Source organism: Schistocerca americana, chromosome 2 (genome assembly GCF_021461395.2).
Source record: "Schistocerca americana isolate TAMUIC-IGC-003095 chromosome 2, iqSchAmer2.1, whole genome shotgun sequence".
NCBI lineage: Eukaryota > Metazoa > Arthropoda > Insecta > Orthoptera > Acrididae > Schistocerca > Schistocerca americana.
Window position 1 is genome coordinate 367177328 of NC_060120.1, and position 22919 is coordinate 367200246.

The 22919-nt window shown below is 42.0% G+C and overlaps 1 protein-coding gene across 1 annotated transcript; it reads right to left on the minus strand.

Annotated features, from left to right (window-relative positions):
* Positions 1 to 19064: 19064 nt before the first annotated feature.
* Positions 19065 to 22223, minus strand: LOC124594024 (cuticle protein 18.6-like). The gene is made up of 2 exons (XM_047132375.1): positions 22179 to 22223; positions 19065 to 20114 (listed from the first exon to the last, which is right to left on the minus strand). The coding sequence occupies exons 1-2, from the start codon at positions 22188 to 22190 to the stop codon at positions 19065 to 19067; spliced, it is 1062 nt and encodes a 353-aa protein (XP_046988331.1). The 5' UTR covers positions 22191 to 22223.
* Positions 22224 to 22919: the final 696 nt, after the last annotated feature.

The following is a 22919-nucleotide window of genomic DNA, read 5'->3' on the forward strand; positions in this document are numbered from 1 at the left end:
TTCAGGAGAATGCTGCTGCTGTTGCTGAGTCTCTCTGGAAACTGATGCTACGGTTGCACATCGTCGTCGTATAAAGGCCTCCATACCGAACGCGTCACATATGCCGGTCATCACGGTTGCTGCCAGCAAGACTGGACTGATTGCGCCGCCGTAGTGTGAGGGACGATCAATAAGTAATGCAAAAAATTACTGTGCAAGCCAGTCGGTTTTATCCAGGATTCCAATACACCGTATTACTCCGCATTCTTTTGGCTACAAAACCCTATTTTTTACGTAATCTCCGTTCAGTGGGACAGCCTTACGCCACCTTACTGGGAGGCACTGTATGCCCGCATGATACCACTCTACTGGTCGATGTTAGAGCCAACATATTGCTGCATAAACAATCTCCCCATCTCCAGAATGAGATTTTCACTCTGTAGCGGAGTGTGCGCTGATATGAAACTTCCTGGCAGATTATAAGTGTGTGCCGGACCGAAACTCGAACTCGGGACCTTTGCCTTTCGCGGGCAAGTACTCTACCATCTGCGCTACCCAAGCACGACTCACGACCCGTCCTCACAGCTTTACTTCTGCCAAGGGAAGAGCACTTGCCCGCGAAAGGCAAATGCCCCGAGTTCGAGTTTCGGTCCGGCACACAGGTTTAATCTGCCAGGAAGTTTCATATCAGCGCACACTCCGCTGCAGAGTGAAAATCTCATTCTGGAAACATCCCCTAGGCTGTGGCTAAGCCACGTCTCCGCAATATCCTTTTTCAGCAGTGCTAGTTCTGCAAGGTTCGCAGGAGAGCTCCTGTAAAGTTTGGAAGGTAGGAGACGAGGTACTGGCAGAAGTAAAGCTGTGAGGGCGGGCCGTGAGTCGTGCTTGGGTAGCACAGATGGTAGAGCACTTGCTCGCGAAACGCAAACGTCCCGAGTTCGAGTCTCGGTCCGGCACACAGTGTTAATCTGCCAGAAAGTTTCAATCTCCCCATCATCCAGGTTCTGCTTCCGGCGGAGTGCGTCCGTCATTGTGCCAAAAAGGCGGATTTCTGAAGGTTGAAAACTGGCTACACTGAGCCACAGCGCCAGAGAGTTTTGTTTTGCCGCCTCCACTGGCAGTGATTATTGAGAAGTAGCGGAGTGCAGTGCTTGTTGAGAACTCGTAGTAGTCAGTGCTTGCTGAGATGTCGTAGTGAAGAGTGCTTGTCGGGATGTGGCAGTAGTCAGTTCTTGTTGAGATGTGGTAGTAGCGAGTCGGTGTGGAGATATTGTAATGTTTAGAGTGCTTTTCATCAATATAAACGAAGGTAAAAAAAAAAAAAAAAAATTCTTTTCTCTCTCATTATTTCAGTGTCCAGAATAATGCGTCATTACAGGTTCAGTCAACAAAGCATCTGGCGTGTGTTCTTGTATTAGAGTGTAATTCTGGTTTCCTTACGCAATTACAGTATTTCTATTTTTTTAATTACTTCAGTATAAATGGTATTTAAAATTTCTTGTCTTATTGAAGAAGAACCGTGCCAGATGTGTACGTTGAATCACACTTCCACACACAGAACAGTTACACTTCTGCTTTGTTGCTGCGTTGGTTTTATAGTTGCTGGGGACTTAATTAATTAATTAATTGTGTTAACGGAAATTTTCTTTCATTCTTTGTTGTTATTCTATGCAGTCAGATTGCGTACAAATACTAGTCAGGGCCAACCGTTTACGAGACACAGCGTAATCGGACATACAGCAACTAAAAATAAAAAAATTATTTTCAAACTATATAATTAAGCCCCCATGCACGTGGCGACCGCTGCTTCGGATCGTCCCTTGGAATTCTTCTGATTGTAAAAATAGTAGACAGTAGTATTGTTGTAGTAATTTGTAGTTTAGTAACTGTAGTCTGTTTTGCATGTGTAGATTTGGTAATTGTCATTCTTCTAATGTTATTTTAGAATTTAATTTTGTTGTCTTGTATACGCGTTTGACAATTTAGTGCAATTATTTCAATTGTTCGTTAATCGTGTTTGAGGGAAACATTTCGTGTGAATGGTATTGTTGGACATGAGGAGTCGTTGTGTGTAATTTTCGTACAGTGACGAATTTTTTATCTTTTGTAAATGAATACGCGGTCAATGAAACAGGCAAAAATGATGAATAGTCAGAATAACGAAATTGTTGATATGGCGAACTCGCCAACACAGGACAACAGTATGATGAATAATGGTGTTGAAAACAATTTAATAAGCAGGGAAAATAGTCCGGAAACAGTTCAAAATTTTTCTCAATCAGAAAATTCACAGATTACGTGGTTAACGGCAGAAGAAATGGAGCAGTTGATGGGGCAATATTAAATTTGGGATCACGGATGGAAGCAGTGATAACACGGTTATGCTCACAAATAGGAACAAGTAAAACCGAAATGGAAACAATGGAAACACAGTTAGGCTCACGAACAGGGGCATGTTTCAAAAACATGAAAGATGAATCAAAGAAAGAAATTAGAGAAGTACAACCGATTTTGAATGCTCACAATAATAGTTTAATTTCAACAGAAATCAGACAAGAGGAACAGGACAGAGAACAGGAAGAAAAAGATTGCGTGATAGTACATAAATTTTCAGAATTAAATTTACAACGTGCACACGATAAGGAAGAAATAATTGAAAGAATCGAGGAATCCGTACCAGATGACAGAATAAATAACTTAACGCAACAGTGTGAACAGTTAACTACTAAATGTGGCAATACCGAAACCCGAGCCGCGACACTTACAGAAGACGTAAATAAACAGAAAGAACAATTAGGTGACTTATCGGAAAGAGTTGAGGAGATTTCAGATAAATTGACAAATCTTAGTTTACATGAGGACAGAGATTCGGATGATACAGCTCCATTACCATTTGCAGAAACCGAAGAGTACCAGAACACAAATAAGCATGTTGAAAATCAGGGAAAATTTAATGAACGCGTGAAAAGGGAATTTGAGGCATTAAAAAAGCAAGTCAAACAAATTGAAGGCGAAATCGTAGGAAAAGACAGCAAAAGAAATTTAGAATCACAGATACCAGAGGGGTTTGAAGAAAGTAATTTGTTTCATTTACGGGATGCAACAAGAGAGCGCCAGGCGCACGAACTTAACATTAATCGTCATTGTGACTGGGACAGACGCGGTAGGTCTTTGTCGCCACGAGGCGAAAACTTTGACTATAAACACTTTTTGACTGTTCGGAAATTTAAGATCTTCCGCAATTCTAAGAATGACATACATCCATGTGCATGGTTAGATCAATTTATGTACGCACTTCCACCAAATTGGCCACTAAGTCACAAACTTGAAATTATGTGCGGCTATTAATGTCCTCAGGGGATTCACTACACTAAGTGAATATGTGCCTTAGCGTGCATAGGGCCCTGAGCTGTAGTGGTGCTATTTCCCTTTTAGTTTTCTGCACCGCTGCCTACTCTTTTACTATTCTTTGCATCTGTCAAAACAACTCTTCGACTATCAATCTATCTAGAGAGTAGAAAAAGATTAACCGGATATGACGATTTTACCCAAAAGTGATTTCGGAAATTACCGTTTGGACTTACTGTACATACAGCAGCATTCATTCGTAGCTTAAACGAAATTTTACCTGTTTATCTTCGTGACAGTATTACTTCATATGTTGACGATATTCTTATTGCTAAACATTCTTGGAGTGAGCACAACAAAATTTTGGATTCATTATTACGCATTTTTGCAAGAGTTGGCATTACAGTGAACTTAGAAAAATCTGAATTTGGTCGTTCTCAGGTGAAATTTCTCGGTCACATTATTTCTACAGAAGGTATTCTTCCTGATCCTGAGAAACTAGATGCTATTCGTAATTATGCTGTTCCTACCACAAAACGTGATGTTCGTAGTTTCCTTGGTGTCTGTAATTTTCTTAGACGCTTTGTTAGATTGGACGATTTGACCACACATCGTTTTTGCGAACTATCTGGAAAGTTCTTTTTAAACGAAAATCGGTCGACAACTCTGTTTGGTTAGTTTGTATTCTTGATGAGTGGGTTAATAAGCTGATTTGGTATACGCACTTCAGTTATGCACACTTTGGTCCCAGAAAATGCTTTCATAAATTACGAGAAAATTGCTACTTCAGTAATATGGAAAAACGTATTCGATCTGTTCTGGCCAAATGCAAATTATGTCAAAAGGCTAAGCCGCCAACAATTTCTCACAGAGCACCGTTGTTTCCTATCATTCCAGCGAAATTAAAGGAGATGGCTGCAGTCGATTTGTTCGGTCCAGTGGTTCATTCTACTAATGGTTTTGCGTACATTTTCGTAGCAGTGAAGTTGACATCAAAATATGTGTGTTTTACACCGTTACGCAAAGCAACATCTCGCAGTATCTAATGCTTTCATTAACCATTTCCTTAAAGAAGTTGGTCATGTTGATAAGGTTATATCAGATAATGGATCACAGTTTCGTTCTAAAATTTGGCTTCGTACTCTATGGCGTCGTAAAATTAAACCAATTTTCATTTCACTTTTTCACCCTCAATCTAACGCTTCAGAGAGATGGATGAAGGAAATCAATAAATTGTTTCGTCTTTATTGTCATCAGAATCACAGAACTTGGGATCAGTATCTTCATATTTTTCAAAACATTCTGAATGAACTTCCTAATGACTCAACTTCTTTACCGCCTATACTGATATTAAAAAACAAAGCACCGACAAATCGCATATCTGAAATCGTTCCTTTTCCGCTTTCACGGAAACTGTGGCATTCTGAAGTTGTCAACCTGGCTCTACAAAATATTGCATCTGCGGCTGCTAAAAGAGAGAAATCAGCTAAGCGTCCTGGTCGTTTGAAAATCTTGTTAGTTGGTCAAAAGGTGTTAATTAAGTCTCATAGTTTGTCTCACAAAGGAAAAGGTTTGTGTCGCAAATTTTTTCTGCTTTATAACGGTCCATATAGAATTCGCAAAATTATTCATGATAACACTGTTGAAGTAGAAACTCTTAAATCACGACGCTCTAAGGGAATACATCATGTATCTAACGTTAAAATTTTTGTGGACTGACATACTTTAGAGAAACTAACAGCTACATGTAAACATGCAGAGAATACAAGGATACAGCGCTGTGTTTTGGCGGCGGCATATACTCAAAGCAACAGTCAAGTCTGCGCGCCGCACAAGGCAGTCGTTGACCGCAAACAATTGCTACCTACGTCACGCGCCTACAGCTGATCGAGCGCTCAGTGCGAATGCACTGACAGCCGTAAACAAATACACAGTCTAATTTCTCCGACTAAATTCAGTATAAAGCTATAGTGACTTGATGAATTATGTTATTAACATTCAGTATTTTTCAGGATACGGTTGTATAAAATATTTAAGAACTTCAGGTAAATTCTGTATGTCTCCGACGTTAAGACGACTTGCTATCGAGAAAATTTCAGAAAGAATGTAATTTCGAAGAAGAAAGTAATAAACTAAAAAGGTAACTATTAATTGAGTTTATTTTTTCAGGTAACGTATTTCCACTTAGGTACGTACTTTACACGTAATTTGCTGCTCGCAATTACGTGATTCATACTTTGTGCTAATTTCATGTTCTATGAATTTACTTGTGAAGCGACGCGCTTGCGTACATTTGCTGATTTTTGTCAATGTTTTATTAATGAACAGGGTTGTTAATTGGATATATTATGCATCGCTTGGCTGCACTGCTTTTTCACTGATGTCACTTTTTTCTATTATGTGCCAGCTGTGCTTATTTATTTCAATTATAATTGTCACCTGATTAGTTGTGCTGATATGTATGTAAGTTATACTTTGTGATTTATCTGCTTGCGCCTTCATGTTTACTTATTAAGATGACATATGAACATTTATTTGCTTATGCTGATATGATGCTAATGACCTGTTTATTACGTAAGATATATGTTTGCTGCTATGCGTATGGATTGCATATTTGTACATTTCTGTTTGTTGTCATAACTACTCTTTAATTTGGTATATATAAATGCTGACATACTGTGTACGAACATAGAGTTTAGGCCACACTATGGTATTAATTATAGATTGTTTGCTTGGCAGAGCCTCGTTGTAAGAATTGTGCTGCATCCACTTGTTGACATTCTGTTCTCTACTGGTATATTTACTCGCTGTTGCATGTTTTGCTTACGCTCAGTGCCTTATATTTTTAAGATAGGAAAGTGAACTGCTATAATTCGACATAAACAACATTAGTACAAGAAACTTCATAGAAGTCACATGAGCTGGAGGTTTTATGGAAGCTGTATAAATTTATGCTAATAGGAAGGAAGCTAACGACATGACATACAAAAACTAGGTTTAGACCATTGACAGTTATTACACTGCATTTTTCATGAGCTATTGAAATAGGAAGTGACACTTGACACAAGAAATACTCCACATGTTCGCTTCTGTTTGCCAGAATTCTTGAAGTGGTGTACACACTGTGAAATATTATGATCATTCACACTCCGTAATCGTACTTAATTACTGAGAGTTATTCGAACTAAGTCTGTTAGAGGTCATGTATGCATTTCTTTTATTTAATGATGGACAAGGTAACCAAAATCCATCTTATAATTTATAATGAGTAGAAGATTTGGGTCAGATGGATTACACAGAGGTTGTGTGTTGACAGTGTGTCTTCGGATTGTATGGGATGATGAGGTTTGCATTAGGATTTTATCTGTACTTGTTCGAGGAGACTGACTAGAGGAAAGAGTTGTTATGGAAGTGAAATGATATTGGCGATAAGGTTTATATGTGTCGACGTATTGAAGAGGTATTATTGAGGTATTGAGATTATATGAAGTTGATGATTATTGGAGTTTTTGTGGACAAGAGGTAAGGTAAATGATATTGATGATAAGATTTATATGTATTGACGTAAGAGGTATTATTGAAGTATTGAGATTATGTGATGCTGATGATTATTGGAGTTTTGGTGGATAAGAGGTAAAGTAAGTGAGGTGCATATTTTTTTTTTGTTGTTGGTCTATATGGAACAAGGAGGTTGAAGATAGCAGACTAGAACACTCAAGTAGAAGGAAGATTGTCTACACACACTTTGTTAAATCAATAAGCAGTACATATATATATATATATATATATATATATATATATTTTTTTTTTTTTTTTTTTTTTGGAGAGAGGAAGTAATTGCATATCTTGGCTCACTGACAGTTGTTCAGTAACCGTACATTTTGATCTGGCTTGGCAAACATTGGTCTTGACATGATGACTATGACGTTGACTTAACTGTTATTGACTGTTATACATTGCTGCCACTACTACTTGATACACATGATGAACATCAAATTTTGACAGAATTGCATTTACACAGTTAACACTATTCAATTACACAGTAGTACTTAATGTGGATGAAAGATGAGTGAGTGTGTTTTGTGTGATTTCCTTTCCTAATCCTACCCACCTATCTCCTAAATATTATTTTATTTGTTTGTAGTGGCTTGCACTGACACCCATAAATATTATAGGTTTACTGATATTTGAGTATTTGTAATAGTTAATATGACAATTATCTGATATCATTTGTGCGTTTATTAGAATTTGTATGTTTAGTGTAAGAGCATTGAGAATAATTTTGTTAAAGCATTTGTATGTGCATTCAAACTATTGTTCATGCCTGAACTGTCTGATTAGTGATAGTGAATATTATGAACTGTTACCTGCACTTGTTCAACATAATGGGTACCACTTAGAAATGATTAATTTCTGCTGATGAACTGTGTGATTAGGATAGTGAATATTATGGACTGTTACTTGTACTTTTTCTACATGATTGGTGCCACTATGACATGTTTAATTTCTGCTTATAAACTCTGATGAACAGTGTGTTCAGTGATAGTGAATATTATGGGCTGCTCTCTGGACCTGCTCATCATTGCTAGGTGCAACTGATGGACTGCTTGTACTGAAATAATGTCACTTGTTGGGGTCTGCACCTGTTCAACATTGCTGGGTGCCACTAATGGAACTGCTTCTGCTGAGAAATGTGACTTGTTGCTGTGCGTACCTGTTCAACATTGCTGGGTGCCACAGATGGAACTGCTTCTACTGAAATAATGTCACTTGTTGCTGTCTGCACCTGCTCAACATTACTGGGTGCCACTGATGGACTGTTTTTTACTGAAATAATGTGACTTGTTGCTGTGTGTGCCTGCTCAACATTGCTAGGTGCCACTGATGGACTGCTTCTGCTGAGAAATGTCACTTGTTGCTGTCTGCACCTGCTCAACTTTGCTGGGTGCCACTGATGGACTGCTTCTACTGAAATAATGTCACTTGTTGCTGTCTGCACCTGCTCAACTTTGCTGGGTGCCACTGATGGACTGCTTCTACTGAAATGATGTCACTTGTTGGGGTCTGCACCTGTTCAACATTGCTGGGTGCCACTAATGGAACTGCTTCTGCTGAGAAATGTGACTTGTTGCTGTGTGTACCTGCTCAACATTGCTGGGTGCCACTAATGGAACTGCTTCTGCTGAGAAATGTGACTTGTTGCTGTGTGTACCTGTTCAACATTGCTGGGTGCCACGGATGGAACTGCTTCTACTGAAATAATGTCACTTGTTGGTGTCTGCACGTGTTCAACAATGCTGGGTGCCACTGACGAACTGCTTCTACTGAGATAATGTCACTTGTTGCTGTCTGCACCTGCTCAACATTGCTGGGTGCGGCTGATGGACTGCTTCTACTGAAATGATGTTGCTTTTTGCTGTCTGCACCTGTTCAACATTACTGGGTGCCACAGATGGAACTGCTTTTACTAAAATGATGTCACTTGTTGGTGTTTGCACCTGTTGACCATTGCTGGGTGCTGCTGCTGGAACTATCAACTATTTGTTTTTTTTTTTTAATAATTAAAAGTATTTTATGTGAACATTTGTATAAACTGATTTTTTGTGTACTGTGTAAACTATTATGTAAAGCCACATGTATGAAAGAATTTGTATTGCCTACTGTATTTTATATATTAGCTTATTGAAAGGTCAGTGCAAAGCCAAAATTTTATCTAGTTATGTGATATTTACGTATTAATATTATCTTTTACTTTTGTCTGTATTTTTGTGGACGAATTTGGTGGTATTTTCACCACCAATGCTGGCAAAAATACCATCAAATTCTAGCCCGTGGAGGAAGGGCATATGAAAGGTGGCTACACTGAGCCACAGCGCCAGAGAGTTTTGTTTTGCCGTCTCCACTGGCAGTGATTATTGAGAAGTAGCGGAGTGCAGTGCTTGTTGAGAACTCGTAGTAGTCAGTGCTTGCTGAGATGTCGTAGTGAAGAGTGCTTGTCGAGATGTGGCAGTAGTCAGTTCTTGTTGAGATGTGGTAGTAGCGAGTCGGTGTGGAGATATTGTAATGTTTAGAGTGCTTTTCATCAATATAAACGAAGGTAAAAAAAAAAAATTCTTTTCTCTCTCATTATTTCAGTGTCCAGAACAATGCGTCATTACAGGTTCAGTCAACAAAGCATCTGGCGTGTGTTCTTGTATTAGAGTGTAATTCTGGTTTCCTTACGCAATTACAGTATTTCTATTTTTTTAATTACTTCAGTATAAATGGTATTTAAAATTTCTTGTCTTATTGAAGAAGAACCGTGCCAGATGTGTACGTTGAATCACACTTCCACACACAGAACAGTTACACTTCTGCTTTGTTGTTGCGTTGGTTTTATAGTTGCTGGGGACTTAATTAATTAATTAATTGTGTTAACGGAAATTTTCTTTCATTCTTTGTTGTTATGCAGTCAGATTGCGTACAAATACTAGTCAGGGCCAACCGTTTACGAGACACAGCGTAATCGGACATACAGCAGCTAAAATTAAAAAAATTATTTTCAAACTATATAATTAAGCCCCCATGCAAGGTGCGAGGTGCGAACTGTATGGTGGATAAGGAGGAACAGTCCAATGAAGTTTTTGAGCTCCTCTCGGCTGCGCAGACTTGTGTGAGGCTTTGGATTGTCATTGACAAGGAAAATTCGTTTACATTTTTGTGGCGACGAATATGCTGAAGTCCTTGCTTCAATTTCTTGATTGTATCACGGTACGCTTTAGAGTTGATTGTTGCTTTATGAAGGAGGTCATCAGACAGAATAACACCTTCAGAGTCCAGGAAGACTGTCACCATGACATTACTGGTTGAGGCCGCGGCCACGCCGTGGATTGCCGTTTTGTCTCAGGTCCGAAGTGATGAACCTATGTTTCATCGCCTATGACGATATTCGACTAAAAACTGTCAAGACCAGCCTCGTAAAGAGTAAGCAATTATGCACAGATAGTCCTTCGTTGCCGTTATTGGTCTTCTGTTAGGGGGCGACGAAACCATCAATATGGTTGAAATGGCTCTGAGCACTATGGGACTTAACATCTGAGGTCATCAGACCCCTAGACTTAGAACTACTTAAACCCAGCTAACCTAAGGACATCACACACATCCATGCCCGAGGCAGGATTCGAACTTGCGACCGTTGCAGCAGCACAGTTCTGGACTCAAGCGCCTAGAACTGGTCGGCCACAGAAGCCGGAGAGGAACCCATCAGGCACACGTTTTCGAGTACCCCAGCTCGAGGATGAGCGCGTCAACACTACTGACAGAAAAGCACAGTTGTGCAGCGTGGTGTTACATTTTGATCTTTTGATGATCTCGAATGAGAGTGTCCGCACGTTCCGACATTGCAGGGGTCACAGCTGCGCGCGGTCGGTCGTCACGCGGTAGATCGGACAGGTTTGCGCGACCTTGTTGCGATGATGACAGACGCCTCTCCCAACGACTCACCGCGCTTTTGTTCACTGTCAGGTCTCCGTATACTTTGTGCAAGCGCATATGAATATCAGCGATGCTCTGATTTTCAGTCAACAGTAACACAATGACAACTCTCTGCTTGGAACGTACCTTCGTTACAGACGCCATTTTGAAATATACGTATAGCGCTGCATCCTATCTGAACTTCTTGGAACTATAGGGGCACAAGCAGGAATACTCCATGGTGTTCCACAACAAATTATGCATTTTTTCAACCGAAATCGGCCCGTAAAAATGTGTTGCTCTGCTTATTGATCGTCCCTCGTAGAAAAGTGGCGCCACCGATATACCATATTCAGAGACCGTTTATAATCAATCGAGAAGGCCGCACGAAAGAACGTTATGTTCTGATTTCAGATAGTACAGGGTTCCACGTCCTGCTAAGAGGAAGATCCTCGTCTTTGCTAATCAGGTAGTCCGCCAACCTAATTTCAATTGGCTCTTTGTAAACACTGTAATAAAAACCTGACGTACTGACAGCTATTGGAATTTCGTCAAATTGGTTAATCGTTGGCCCTGGTGTCCTACTAAGAGCGGCGCTGCCAGCCCAGACTGGGGGGCAGCAGCTGTGAAAGGAGGCGCTTGCGCCGCGTATGGTGCAGAGGCCTGTATACGACTACGATCAGTAGTCTTGGCATCAGTTTTCAGCGGGACTCAGCAGCTGCGGAATTCTCAGGAAGATGATGGACAGATGCATCGCCGAAATACCGAGTCTTGTTGATTTTAGTATCCCGCAGGAAACCCGAGAAAATAGTCGACATCTGAATATTAATAATTATCTCTGAGCCATTTTCTGGCTGTTAATTATTACTTTTACACAGGCGGAACACTGACAGGCGGACTTCTGGAGGTGTAGTGAAGCACATTTCATTATCAGGTGGTACGAGAGCAGTGTGCGGAGTCGAGTGTCTCCTAAGGCGGCATCTCACAAGTACTAGCTCTTGCTTGCGCTGTTGTAGCTGCGTCAAATTGAGTCGAGCCCCCACTGGCAGTGACTGTCGCCGATAGTTATTGTTTATTATGCTCGGCACCAGCCTCTTGAGCGACTTTTGCAGCAGACAATGAAGCATCTCACACGAGACCCAATACGCACAGTCTGTTGATTCTTGAGCACAGTGCTTTTGGGCCAGCAGAGTACAAGTTGAGTAAGTCCGTTAACCGAACCGTATGTGGAGTTCAGGCAGGCGACTTATTTCATTTAAACATTGTCAAGCATTCGTGTCAAATCTAAAATAACAATCTCATTTGCTAACTGAAATGGATTCAAACAGATGCCTTTTAGATAGGATAATCGATATTCTATTTAATAATAAATAAGTGCGTAAATTAATTGTCTATTATTGCTTCTGTTAACAGCGACGTCCTACCTGCATACGTCGTCTTGTAACGTCAATCCTTCACATCCATTAATAATTAGACCATTGATTTAGAACGACCAGTAAACTCCCGATTCTTCAAAGAATCGAACTTCCATGTATAAAACGGCTTCAATCGTGTGATTACTTTACAATGTAATGCGGTAAATACTTGAAGTTAAGCTTGTAAGAGAGAAAAAGTTTCGAAAAGGTTTGAAATTATGCTTAAAGTTTGGTGGGGTTCGCTTGGCGTTGTCGTTATGAAACACTGCATGAATGTATTCTAGGTAATGTGCACCCGATTCTAAACAAAAGATAGTCTCCTTAACTATGTGACGTACAATCTCAATGTTTATAACGTCGTATGTTCTGAACTACCTCCTGTGCAATGGTGTAATTTTTGAGGTATACCCAGTGATACATGTAGATACTGTTCGAAAAGTGCGTTGCGAGTAAAGTCTGTAGGTACCAAATAATAAATAAAAACGTCGTGCCTGATGTTGAAGTCTTGCTGCAAGAACTGTGAAAACGCAATAAATGAACTTTTTTCATTCATCATTTTGTGTGTGGTGGGGGGGGGGGGGGCGGATCGAGAGTGGAGGGGAGGTGGCGGGGGAGGGGAGAGGATTAGGAGGGATGATGGCAGCAAGGAAAAGTTTCATAAAGGTTTGAAACTAAGTGTAAAGTTTGTTGGAAGTCGCTAGGTGCTCTCATTCTCAAATACTGAACGAATAAACTCCGGGTATTTGCAGACCGTCAATTACGCTCCCTCAAGACAAATACACAGTTTGTATCTGTAATACTTGTTCGTATTTAAGAACCTTGAAAACCGTTTTTCACTTAAAAAATGGGATTCACAGTGAGTGAAAACTCTGTGTTCCCAATGAATGACTACAAATGAGCCAAAGCGGCTTGAAGAGCGTTCATTCACTGCGAATCCCATCACTTCATAAGATCTTTATTAGTAAAAACGGTTCTGAAAATTCGTAATTATTAACAATGTACTTTCTTAGCTGTGACTGACCTATGTACAAAACAGTATGTAATTCTTCCTTTTACTGTGTTAAACTTCTAACATAAGAGTATATCTGTTAATGAGTAAATTGTAACATCATTTTAACTTTTTAATTTCCGTCAATAATCACTAGAAATATTGAAAGCTGTTAGATAGGTCTATATCTTGTGGTGTCGGAGACCTACTCCTGGCCCGTTCGCTCGTTGACTATCAGCATTGGTTCCACCTGTTAAAACCTACCTCGTCTCCTTTCGTCGATACTTGCCAAATGTGATGGTATGCCTATTCTTAATTACCAAACACCACTCGTTGTGAGGTTTGTACAGCATTAAAATAAGTAACACACGATATTGTCGAAGCCCTATGCCCTCTTATTAGGTTGCTGTACGTCAACAACAATACAAACGCACAGATAAAAGCGCCATGCGCCAGAATTTAAAAAAAAATTGTTCAAATGGCTCTGAGCACTATGGGACTTAGCTTCTGAGGTCATCAGTCGCCTAGAACTTATAACTACTTAGACCTAACTAACCTAAGGACAGCACACACATCCACGCCCGAGGCAGGATTCGAACCTGCGACAGTAGCGGTCGCGCGGTTCCAGGCTGTAGCGCCTAGGACCGCTCGGCCACTCCGGCCGGCCAGAATTCATGGAGGCTGCCTATAGCCGGTATTTCACAGTAATACTGTACTATTCTCTAGCAAATTTGCCTATCCAGCAACCACAGTCTGATATGAAACACTGACGCTACTGCCACGCGGGACCTTATAAATGAAACGCCAGGGTAGTTCTGAAACTGCTTGGCGCCAAATCACGCAGTGTTCTCACAGACGACAACAGCTGACATCGATAATGGCGAGCAGGTCACCTGCGATTATTTAACACAACACTGAAAAAGTTAAAGATAAGAGGCATTGCCCTACACACCAGCGTCGACGTGAGAGATGATGGAATAGCGACACAAGCTTTATTCACCTGATCTAATAACGTCTAAATCTGCAGTTACTGTCACAGTCAAAAAGTATGATTTTAAAACACCAGTTAAAGTCACTTCCTAAGTGACTGTTCATATATCAACTCTGCAAAGATCAGGTGAACTACGAGAAAGATTATTGCGTCACTGAGGTTTAAGTGAACATCAGCTACAGGTTCATCCTCAGTCAATTGTCATGATCTTCCTCGAACAAAGGTGTCTGACTCCTATTTATAAGTTTTTAGCCAACTGTGACGTCAGACATGTCAATTTTCCGACTGTACACCATTTTGATATTATGATGCTCCACACTTGTTGCTCCCGTGTAAACTCACTGCAAAAGCTTCTTACAATATTTTTTCGGTCGCTCTGCGGTAAAACTATTTTTCTGGACAGATTTCTTTTTCTTCTCTTAGCCTTCAGGACAGGGGACTAATCCAACTACTGTTACTGAGAGGTTACTCTTAGTTTTTGACCGAAGCATTCCCGTGCCAAGCATCGAGAACATTCCCGACGCCCCCGCTTCCGCCCCAGCTGGAGGGCTTACGTCTTCGGCGGCCATGCTGCCCTAACTTGCGTTCCCGATGCTATAATCAATTAAAATTCAAAAAACTCATGATGCATTTCACGGATATTGATGCGATCTGCACCAACAACTGCAAAATAAACAAACACTATATCTAGGATATGTTTCATCATAAATTAGTGTCTTCCTCTAGAAACTAGATTATATAAAAGTACTTTCTGAATCGAGCTTGAAGAGCCAAATAATACAGCACGTCCACGTTTCAGTCTCAGCCACCACACTCTTTGTACAACATGCCGTAAACAAGTATTTTGTCTACTAGGCGACAAATACATCTTGAAAGGTTTACTAGAAGTCAAGAGAAACTAGACAAATTTAGGTCCTGTTACGAACAACCTTCTGGGATAGGTAAATAAAGGATGAAACCTGAGGTTCAGACAGTAGCTGTTTGTTGAATTTGTGTTGTTTCTTACAGAAATATTGTATAGTCGACAAAATGTCATCATACATAATCCCATTACATGTTACATAATATTACAACAGTCTGATAATATTATTGGTCTATAGTTCTCTTCTTCTAGGATCTGACTCTTGTTGAAAACTGGAACAACCTGTGCACTTTTTCAGCCACACTGGACTTACCGTAACTCCAGAGATATGCAATAAACTGATGTTAGATTCGTTCCACAAATTTATATAAACATTATGTTCGCATTGATGAACGTTTCTCGTGTAACTGTCCTAACGTTTATTTTGCTTTTGTTTTTTTAATAAGATTTCGACATCGTTAGAACCAAATGATGAGGATTTGCTTTTATGGTGGCTTTCTAATTTTGTATATTACTACAAGGGCGTGCTGAAAGTAATGCCTCCGAAACTCTTTTAAATAAAAACAAACATGGCGGTTTGGAACGTAACTATGGCAGTGGGTGCTGTAATCAGGTTTTCTTCTGTACTGGGCAAGTTCTGAGACCGACATTAATTTTAAAGAAAATTTCTGATTGTTGTCATTTCGTTAAACCAGCGAAGAATGATGGATACAAAAGCAGAGAAATCTCCAAATGCAAAATGAATTCGCTCAAAGATCTGATTAGCACTCAAACCCCCAAAGTCATAATATTTCGACTAACAAAAGTGTTCTCGTTTCATCTCCATGCCCGAAAGCGTTTGAATAACAATGTAAGCATTTACGACGCTTCAGTAGTAGGACATTTTACAAACTGCCAGGGTTTGATAACATTTTATACCGCAAAAACTTGCCTTTGTTGCAAGCGCCAAAGTGGATCAGAAAATAATCATTCACCAAAATCTCAAATGACCTCTTTCAATTACTTAGTGAAGAACCACGTCGCAGGCGTTTTGTAACCCTTCTGGTAGCACAATATCGCGAGGAAAGGGATCACAATAATTCCTTCTCCCCCACTCGATATACTTATCCACCCGCTACTGATCTAATTAGACTCTGTTGAATGAGCTGACGATGTTCCCGCTGGTTTATCTGCCTGGGTGTTTGGTAGCGTAAATTAATTATTACAATTTCTTTGTGGCGTTGCATAATATCTTAAGGTTTTTGACTGACGTCATTACCGAACTTATATCTCTTAATCTAACGTGAAGTAATATTACTCGGGTGGATCAGAAATAAACTAATACCATCCCAACTACTCTCTTAAAGTGTTTAATCGGTTTTCCATGGTCTTGGTTTCGAATGGTAACTACTACGTTTAAACTGTCACAAATAGCTATGTCTTGTGAAGCTTCTTAATATCTTTACACTATTGCAAAAACTAGCATTCGCTAGGAATATGTAGAATTTACTGGCTTGGCGCAGCAAATCCATGCATGGATAGTGGCGTGCTATGGTGAGTCTGCAAATGGTGTCCTCGTCATTCCGTGTTCAGAGCTCTTAAACTACGTTCTCCCCCATGCAAGACTGATAAGTGTTATTTAATTATAACATACATTTTTTGTAGCAGGACAGTACTCATAACCAGCCCCGCTGCTGACATCAATATTATGAAAAGCTTGTAAGTAACTAGAGACGTTTAAACGTACTTATTTGTTAACTTCAAAACCCTGTGGAGGCGAGAATTCTGTTTCATAACGGAATTCGAGGCTATAGATTGTAATTCTCCTGAAAAGTATCGCAACTAGTGCAAGATCGGACTAAACTGCTTACATTCTGACAGAGTGTATAATTTTCAACGATTAAAGCACTGAACTTGTCTGGCCGTGCTGCACTCGTTTGACCATGTTGGTTTAGAGCATTTTAAACGACTGATAACGAATACTGGGATGTTTCCTATAGTAAGCCCCATCCAATTTCTTTCCCTGCTCGTCTCCAACTCATCTAATGTCTGCTCCTAAGCACCTCACTGTCGACGAGACGTGAAACCAACGGTTCCTTCACGCTTTTTTGTATTTTTGTAACACACACATTAACTGTAACATTAATAATTTGCGACGCCTATTAAGAGCGTGCAGTTTAAGTGTCTGCTGTTAGCTCCAGTTGTATTCTCTCTGTTCTTTTCGTGAACGAGGACATAGAGTGGGAGACGTTTTTGTTTGTCAAGGAAGGAAGATTAATTATTGCTATTCTGTGAACGAAAACGGCATCAGGGGCAGAGAAGAAGCTGATACATAATGTTGTTGTTGTTGTGGTCTTCAGTCCTGAGACTGGTTTGATGCAGCTCTCCATGCTACTCTATCCTGTGCGTGCCTCTTCATCTCCCAGTACCTACTACAGCCTACATCCTTCTGATACATGATAAAGATGTGAAAAAGTCAGTCGTATCAGTTTTAAAGGAAGCGCAGCCATATTTTCAACGTTACCGGAAAACTCAAATCTATTGTCGGCATTCCTTTCGTGAAACATTAGCACCATGTATGAGGAAGTTATCGTACTATTAAATAAAGATGATATCTTAGCTTTTAGAAGTGAAAAGTACTACATCAGTTGAATGTGGAGTTGTAAAACTACTGTAAGCTACTGTAGACTACCACAAGTAAGTGAAGACTATGGTAACTTTCCTAATGACTTTGGTCAGTTAAGGTCGTATCCGCGTTACCTGTGCATCAGGCGTAGTGCGTATCTATCGGACGTTACCTCATGACTGTCGCTTTCTTTCCGTATACGATCGGTATCTTAAGAGATTCCTCTAAAAACCGTCTAGAAACGGAGTGAGGATACATAAAGAGCCACGTGACCTATGGAATACTTTTGTTCTACACAGTAATTCTCCTGTCTTTTATATAAAAATAAACATTATTTACAGCAAAATTGAACTTGACGATGTTTAATGCAGGTTTTATTCGAAAAATTTTTATTTCTAACTTGAAACAGCGATGAGTTGTAATAAAATTTAAGAAAATAATACAGATTTATCATAAAGCAAGATAAAACGCAATTTCCTCAAAAAGGCAAAATTAAAAAACGCTGAACAAAAGTATATCATACATCGCTTCAGTACTTCGTCAAACTGTCTAAAACGTTTTTCTGTTATTCATAAACAACGCTTCCATTTATCAGTAACAACAGGTAACTCTTGTCTTGGATCATGATGAACATTCTATTAAGTAAAAAGTAACAAAATTATATACATTTTGTTATGTTTGAGCATGTAAACTGTACTTTGATCAAAAGTAATTGCTTTGGTTACATAAGAGCGCAGAAGTTACGCCCTCAACTAATTTTTATTACTTATTAAATGTAATTTATATCCTTTAAGGATATAAAATACACGGTGGACTAACACTGAATGATGTGGGGCTCTTATTACGTGCAAAACAAACAACCAATCATACAAAATAAGAGAAGTCTTTGGATCCCATTTTCTCTCTTACACCTTTTCTATATTTCTTTCCTTACTAATTCTTCCGATACTACCGGTAATCCTACCATTTGCTACCGCATTTATGTAGTGTAACAAAACCACCGAACTGCAGTCCTGGTAGGGTACAACTCTAGTTTAATGTGATTCTTTGAAATTGATCGTGCTTAATTAGTCCAGAAGTATATTAAATAGCGCGATTCTAGAATCTTACAGAAATCAATTTTCGTTCCGTTTTCCTTGGACTAGATTGCTGCACAGAAATTGAAATTCTCTCGAAATCGTAAAAAAGTAGTGCTCGGTTTATAAGGTTTCTTGCTGACTGCATAATGGCGTAACTTAACTAATTTGTGCGAGTAAGATACACCGCGAAAAACATAACATTAAACGTATAGTAAAATAATTTATTTATACATTATAGGTACATTGAACATGAAGTTTGATAGCTCAGATGTTCACAGAGGCGTGTCAGTCAGATGCGTCTAACCAAGGTGGACCTTACAGTAGGCCAGGGCAGGAGGAAGTGACTTAGTGGATGAGGGCCTTGCCGTAGGCGAGGGCGGGGGCAGCGTACGCAGCTCTAGCGATGGGGGCGGCGGCGTATCCGTAGCCGAGACCAGCGCCGTAGGCGAGGGCGGGGGCGGCGTAGGCAGCCCTAGCGATGGGGGCGGCGGCGATGGCGGGGGCGGCGGCGTAGCTCAGGGCAGGGGCAGCAGCGATGGCGGGGGCGGCCGCGGCGTAGGTGAGGGCAGGGGCAGCGTAGGCAGCCCTAGCGATGGGAGCGGCCGCGGCGTAAGCGAGAGCAGGGGCGGCGTACGCAGCTCTAGCGATGGGGGCGGCGGCGTATCCGTAGCCGAGACCAGCGCCGTAGGCGAGGGCGGGGGCGGCGTAGGCAGCCCTGGCGATGGGGGCGGCTGCGATGGCGGGGGCGGCGGCGTAGCTCAGGGCAGGGGCGGCGTACGCAGCTCTATCGATGGGTGCGGCGACAGCCACACGAGCGGGGGCGGCAGCGACAGCCACACGAGCGGGGGCGGCGACAGCTACGGGGGCGGGGGCGGCGACGGCCACTGGAGCAGCGGCGACGGCCACACGGGCGGGGGCGGCGGGGTGGGCGCCGGCCTCCTTGTGCACGACGGCGTTGAAGCCGTTCACGGGGTCGGCAGCGTAGTCGACGGTGCGGATGGAGCCGTCGGGCTCTGCCAGGCTGTAGCTGCCCTGGACGACGTCTCCGTCACGGGTCTCGTGCTGGGACTTAGAGTCTCCGGTGATGGCGTCGTTCACACTGTAGCTGAAGCTGTACTGGGGGTGGGGGTCGTACTCAGCGGCGACGGCAGCAGGGGCGGCGGCGACGGCGACGGGGGCGGCGCGGATGGCGGGGGCGGCAGCGACAGCCACGGGGGCAGCGCGGATGGCGGGAGCCGCGGCGATAGCCACAGGGGCGGCGGCGTAGGCGGGGGCTGCGGCGTAGGCGGGGGCGGCGTAGGCACGGGCAGCCAGGGGCGCACCGGGTGCCAAAACGGCAGGAGCGCCCAGGTAACCGGCGCGCGCAACGGCCAGAGCCGCTACGAAAACTATCAGCTGTAAACAAAAAGCGAACAGGTAAGACAAACAAACATTAAACCACGTACATATACTGTATTTACAATTTCGTTTCACTGTGCTTGCACAGTTTTCCAGGGAAGTACATAACCTTCATCATCAAGTGATACGAGGGCCTAGGTACCAATGACACGTCAGCTGTCAATGACACCAACTTCTACCAGCGAGGTGAAGCCACATGGCTGCACTCCTGAAAAGTTATCAACAATTGCCCAGTCTTGTTTTTCTCTTATTCGTTACCGTTTGGAATGTGAAAACTGAAAGTTATAAGGTGAAACATATTACAGTGTCGTTGAATACTTAAACATTGATACTGTTTTTACCGGTAACTACCGTTGCCTCACGTCAGAAGATAATGAACACAGCAATCGTTGAGCCAGTTCCTGACATACAGACGTACCAGCTGTAACTGCATTGACAGAGAGGCTGACATACCCAAACGAGCGATTCGATTCGAGACATGACAAGCAGGTTCGTGCTTTATATGACTCGGGGAGCACACCTATTTCAAAGTAGTCGAAATAATTACTGCAGTGGTATGGAATGTAATGTCGTTGTAACAGGCCGGCCGAAGTGGCCGAGCGGTTCTAGGCGCTTCAGTCTGGAACCGCGCAACCGCTACGGTCGCAGGTTCGAATACTGCCTCGGGCATGGATGTGTGTGATGTCCTTAGGTTAGTTAGGTTTAAGCCGTTCTAAGTTCTAGGGGACTGATGACCTCAGCTGTTTAAGTCCCATAGTGCTCAAAGCCACTTGAACCATTTTTGAACCATCGTAACAACTTTCTAACTGCAAACTCACCGCCCGCTTCTGAACATACATAATTTCACTCCTTCTCTTGTGAGAAAGAATCAATCACTATAGTTCCTAGTGACCGCCTTTTTTTTCATTTCCTGGTACCTTACTGTGTATATGTGAACAGTTCATTGTTGCATGGCCATCTAAAAGTTTTCAGATAAATATTCTGCTACTGACGCCCGATTACGTTGGATTTCTTCACATGCCAGAAGGCCCTAGTATCTGGATACTACTCGTAGCATACAGAACAGGCAAGGCGAGGGGGAACAGTGGTAATACGTCTGACTCGTAGTCGGGTTGTGAGGGTTTCGCGCCCCCGACAGTTCGTCCAGATACTGATGGTCTGCGGTTTTCTTATTCACATGGAGCAATTACCGCGATAGTTCCATCAACAAAGCAGCAGCTGATTTAATTATTGACTCTCGTCCAGTTCGCGGCGGCTCTCCATCTCAAACCTCGTCATCGACAGGACGTGGAACAGGACGTGGAAGTCTGACCTTTCTTCTTCCTTTCAGAGGAGTGAGGTTCAAATCCCCGTCCGATTATTGAGATTGCAGTTACCCACGGCCCCACTAAATAAAATGAAAAGAATAGCAGTATGGATTCTTCGGTATGGTTGTTGCCGTTTTTTCCTCACTTTTGTCCCTAATGTCTCTGACATCAATGCAATTGTAAACTTGTCCTCCTTTAGCATTGACTGCTATGATGAACGTTGATGAGAATAAATTTCGCGTTCATGTCCTTGAGGTTTATTATGCGCTCTGAAGGCATCGATTGACTACTCGAAGTCATTGTCGAATTGTGACTTACTGGAATGAGTTCCCAGACACTTTAGCTCATGCGTCTTCAGGAACCATCTTTCCGCAATATGGCTGAGGTATAATTTGAAACCACAGAATATTTTTACCTAGTCAATAAAGTCAACGAATGGTGTGCTTTGGAGCTCGAGTCTTTGCTCCGCTTTCTACATCCCCGGAGGCCGATCTCCTAAGGAGTACGACTGGCCTCACCGGCAGACGGTGGAGCATAATTTCGGTAAATGCTTTGCGGGGAAACCTGGAAGATACTTGAGAATAATCCCGCTGTAACGCTGCCTTACGACCTGCCTGAGGTAGCCGATTGCATGTGCTCTCGCTGACCTACTACTGGTATCCCCGCACGACTCCTGGGCTGCTAATGCGAGTGAATTTCACTTAATGCTGGCGCACCCACGTACGTATGGGGGACTCCCCGTGGCGTGGCTCACCTTGCTTGCCATGGCAGGTCCGGTGCTGCTGGTGCTACTGCTACTGCTGCCGCCGTCGCCGGTGATCTGCCTCAGACGCCGCCGGCAGCGGCTTATATAGCGCCGAGAATCTCGCCAGACAGGAATGCCTATTGGTATACTTTTACTGCGTTCGAAACCCAGTTCAGTGCCCAGCTCGCCTTCCCCGTCCGACTTGGCACTAAAATATAGAGTTACCTCATACAGACGTATTCGTCAGCTTAGCTTAGCTCGCGAAAGTTTCCTGTCGTACGTTCTGTTTACATCAAATGATTCTGAATTTGTCTAATGTGTTTTCTGTCTGTGATTTCCTTTGCACTGCTATGGTAAACCTTCTAACGCTCTGAGGACGATTAATTCCATTTTTATAACTCTGATCGTCTGTCTGACATATTTTCCTTCATTCCTGTCAGGATTCTCTGACAGTTGGCATCTAGAAAGACTCACGTAATTAAACACACCGGCGATACAAAAATGCAAGCCAGCTGCCCTCCGTCTGAAGAAGTGTCTATAATGAAAATCAAAATCAGTGTTCCATCTAGCAGGAGATCTGTTCCCAGTCAATTGCTCAACATAAAAACACTGAAAGTTATTTCGCGATGCTTGTCAGTGCTAGTATTTAATATGACGTTAAGCATCCAGGCTCAGTTTGTCCTCCCGTGAAAATCTATGAGACATAACAACAGACATCAAAAGAATTCAGAGACGAAGTCCTCCGATCGT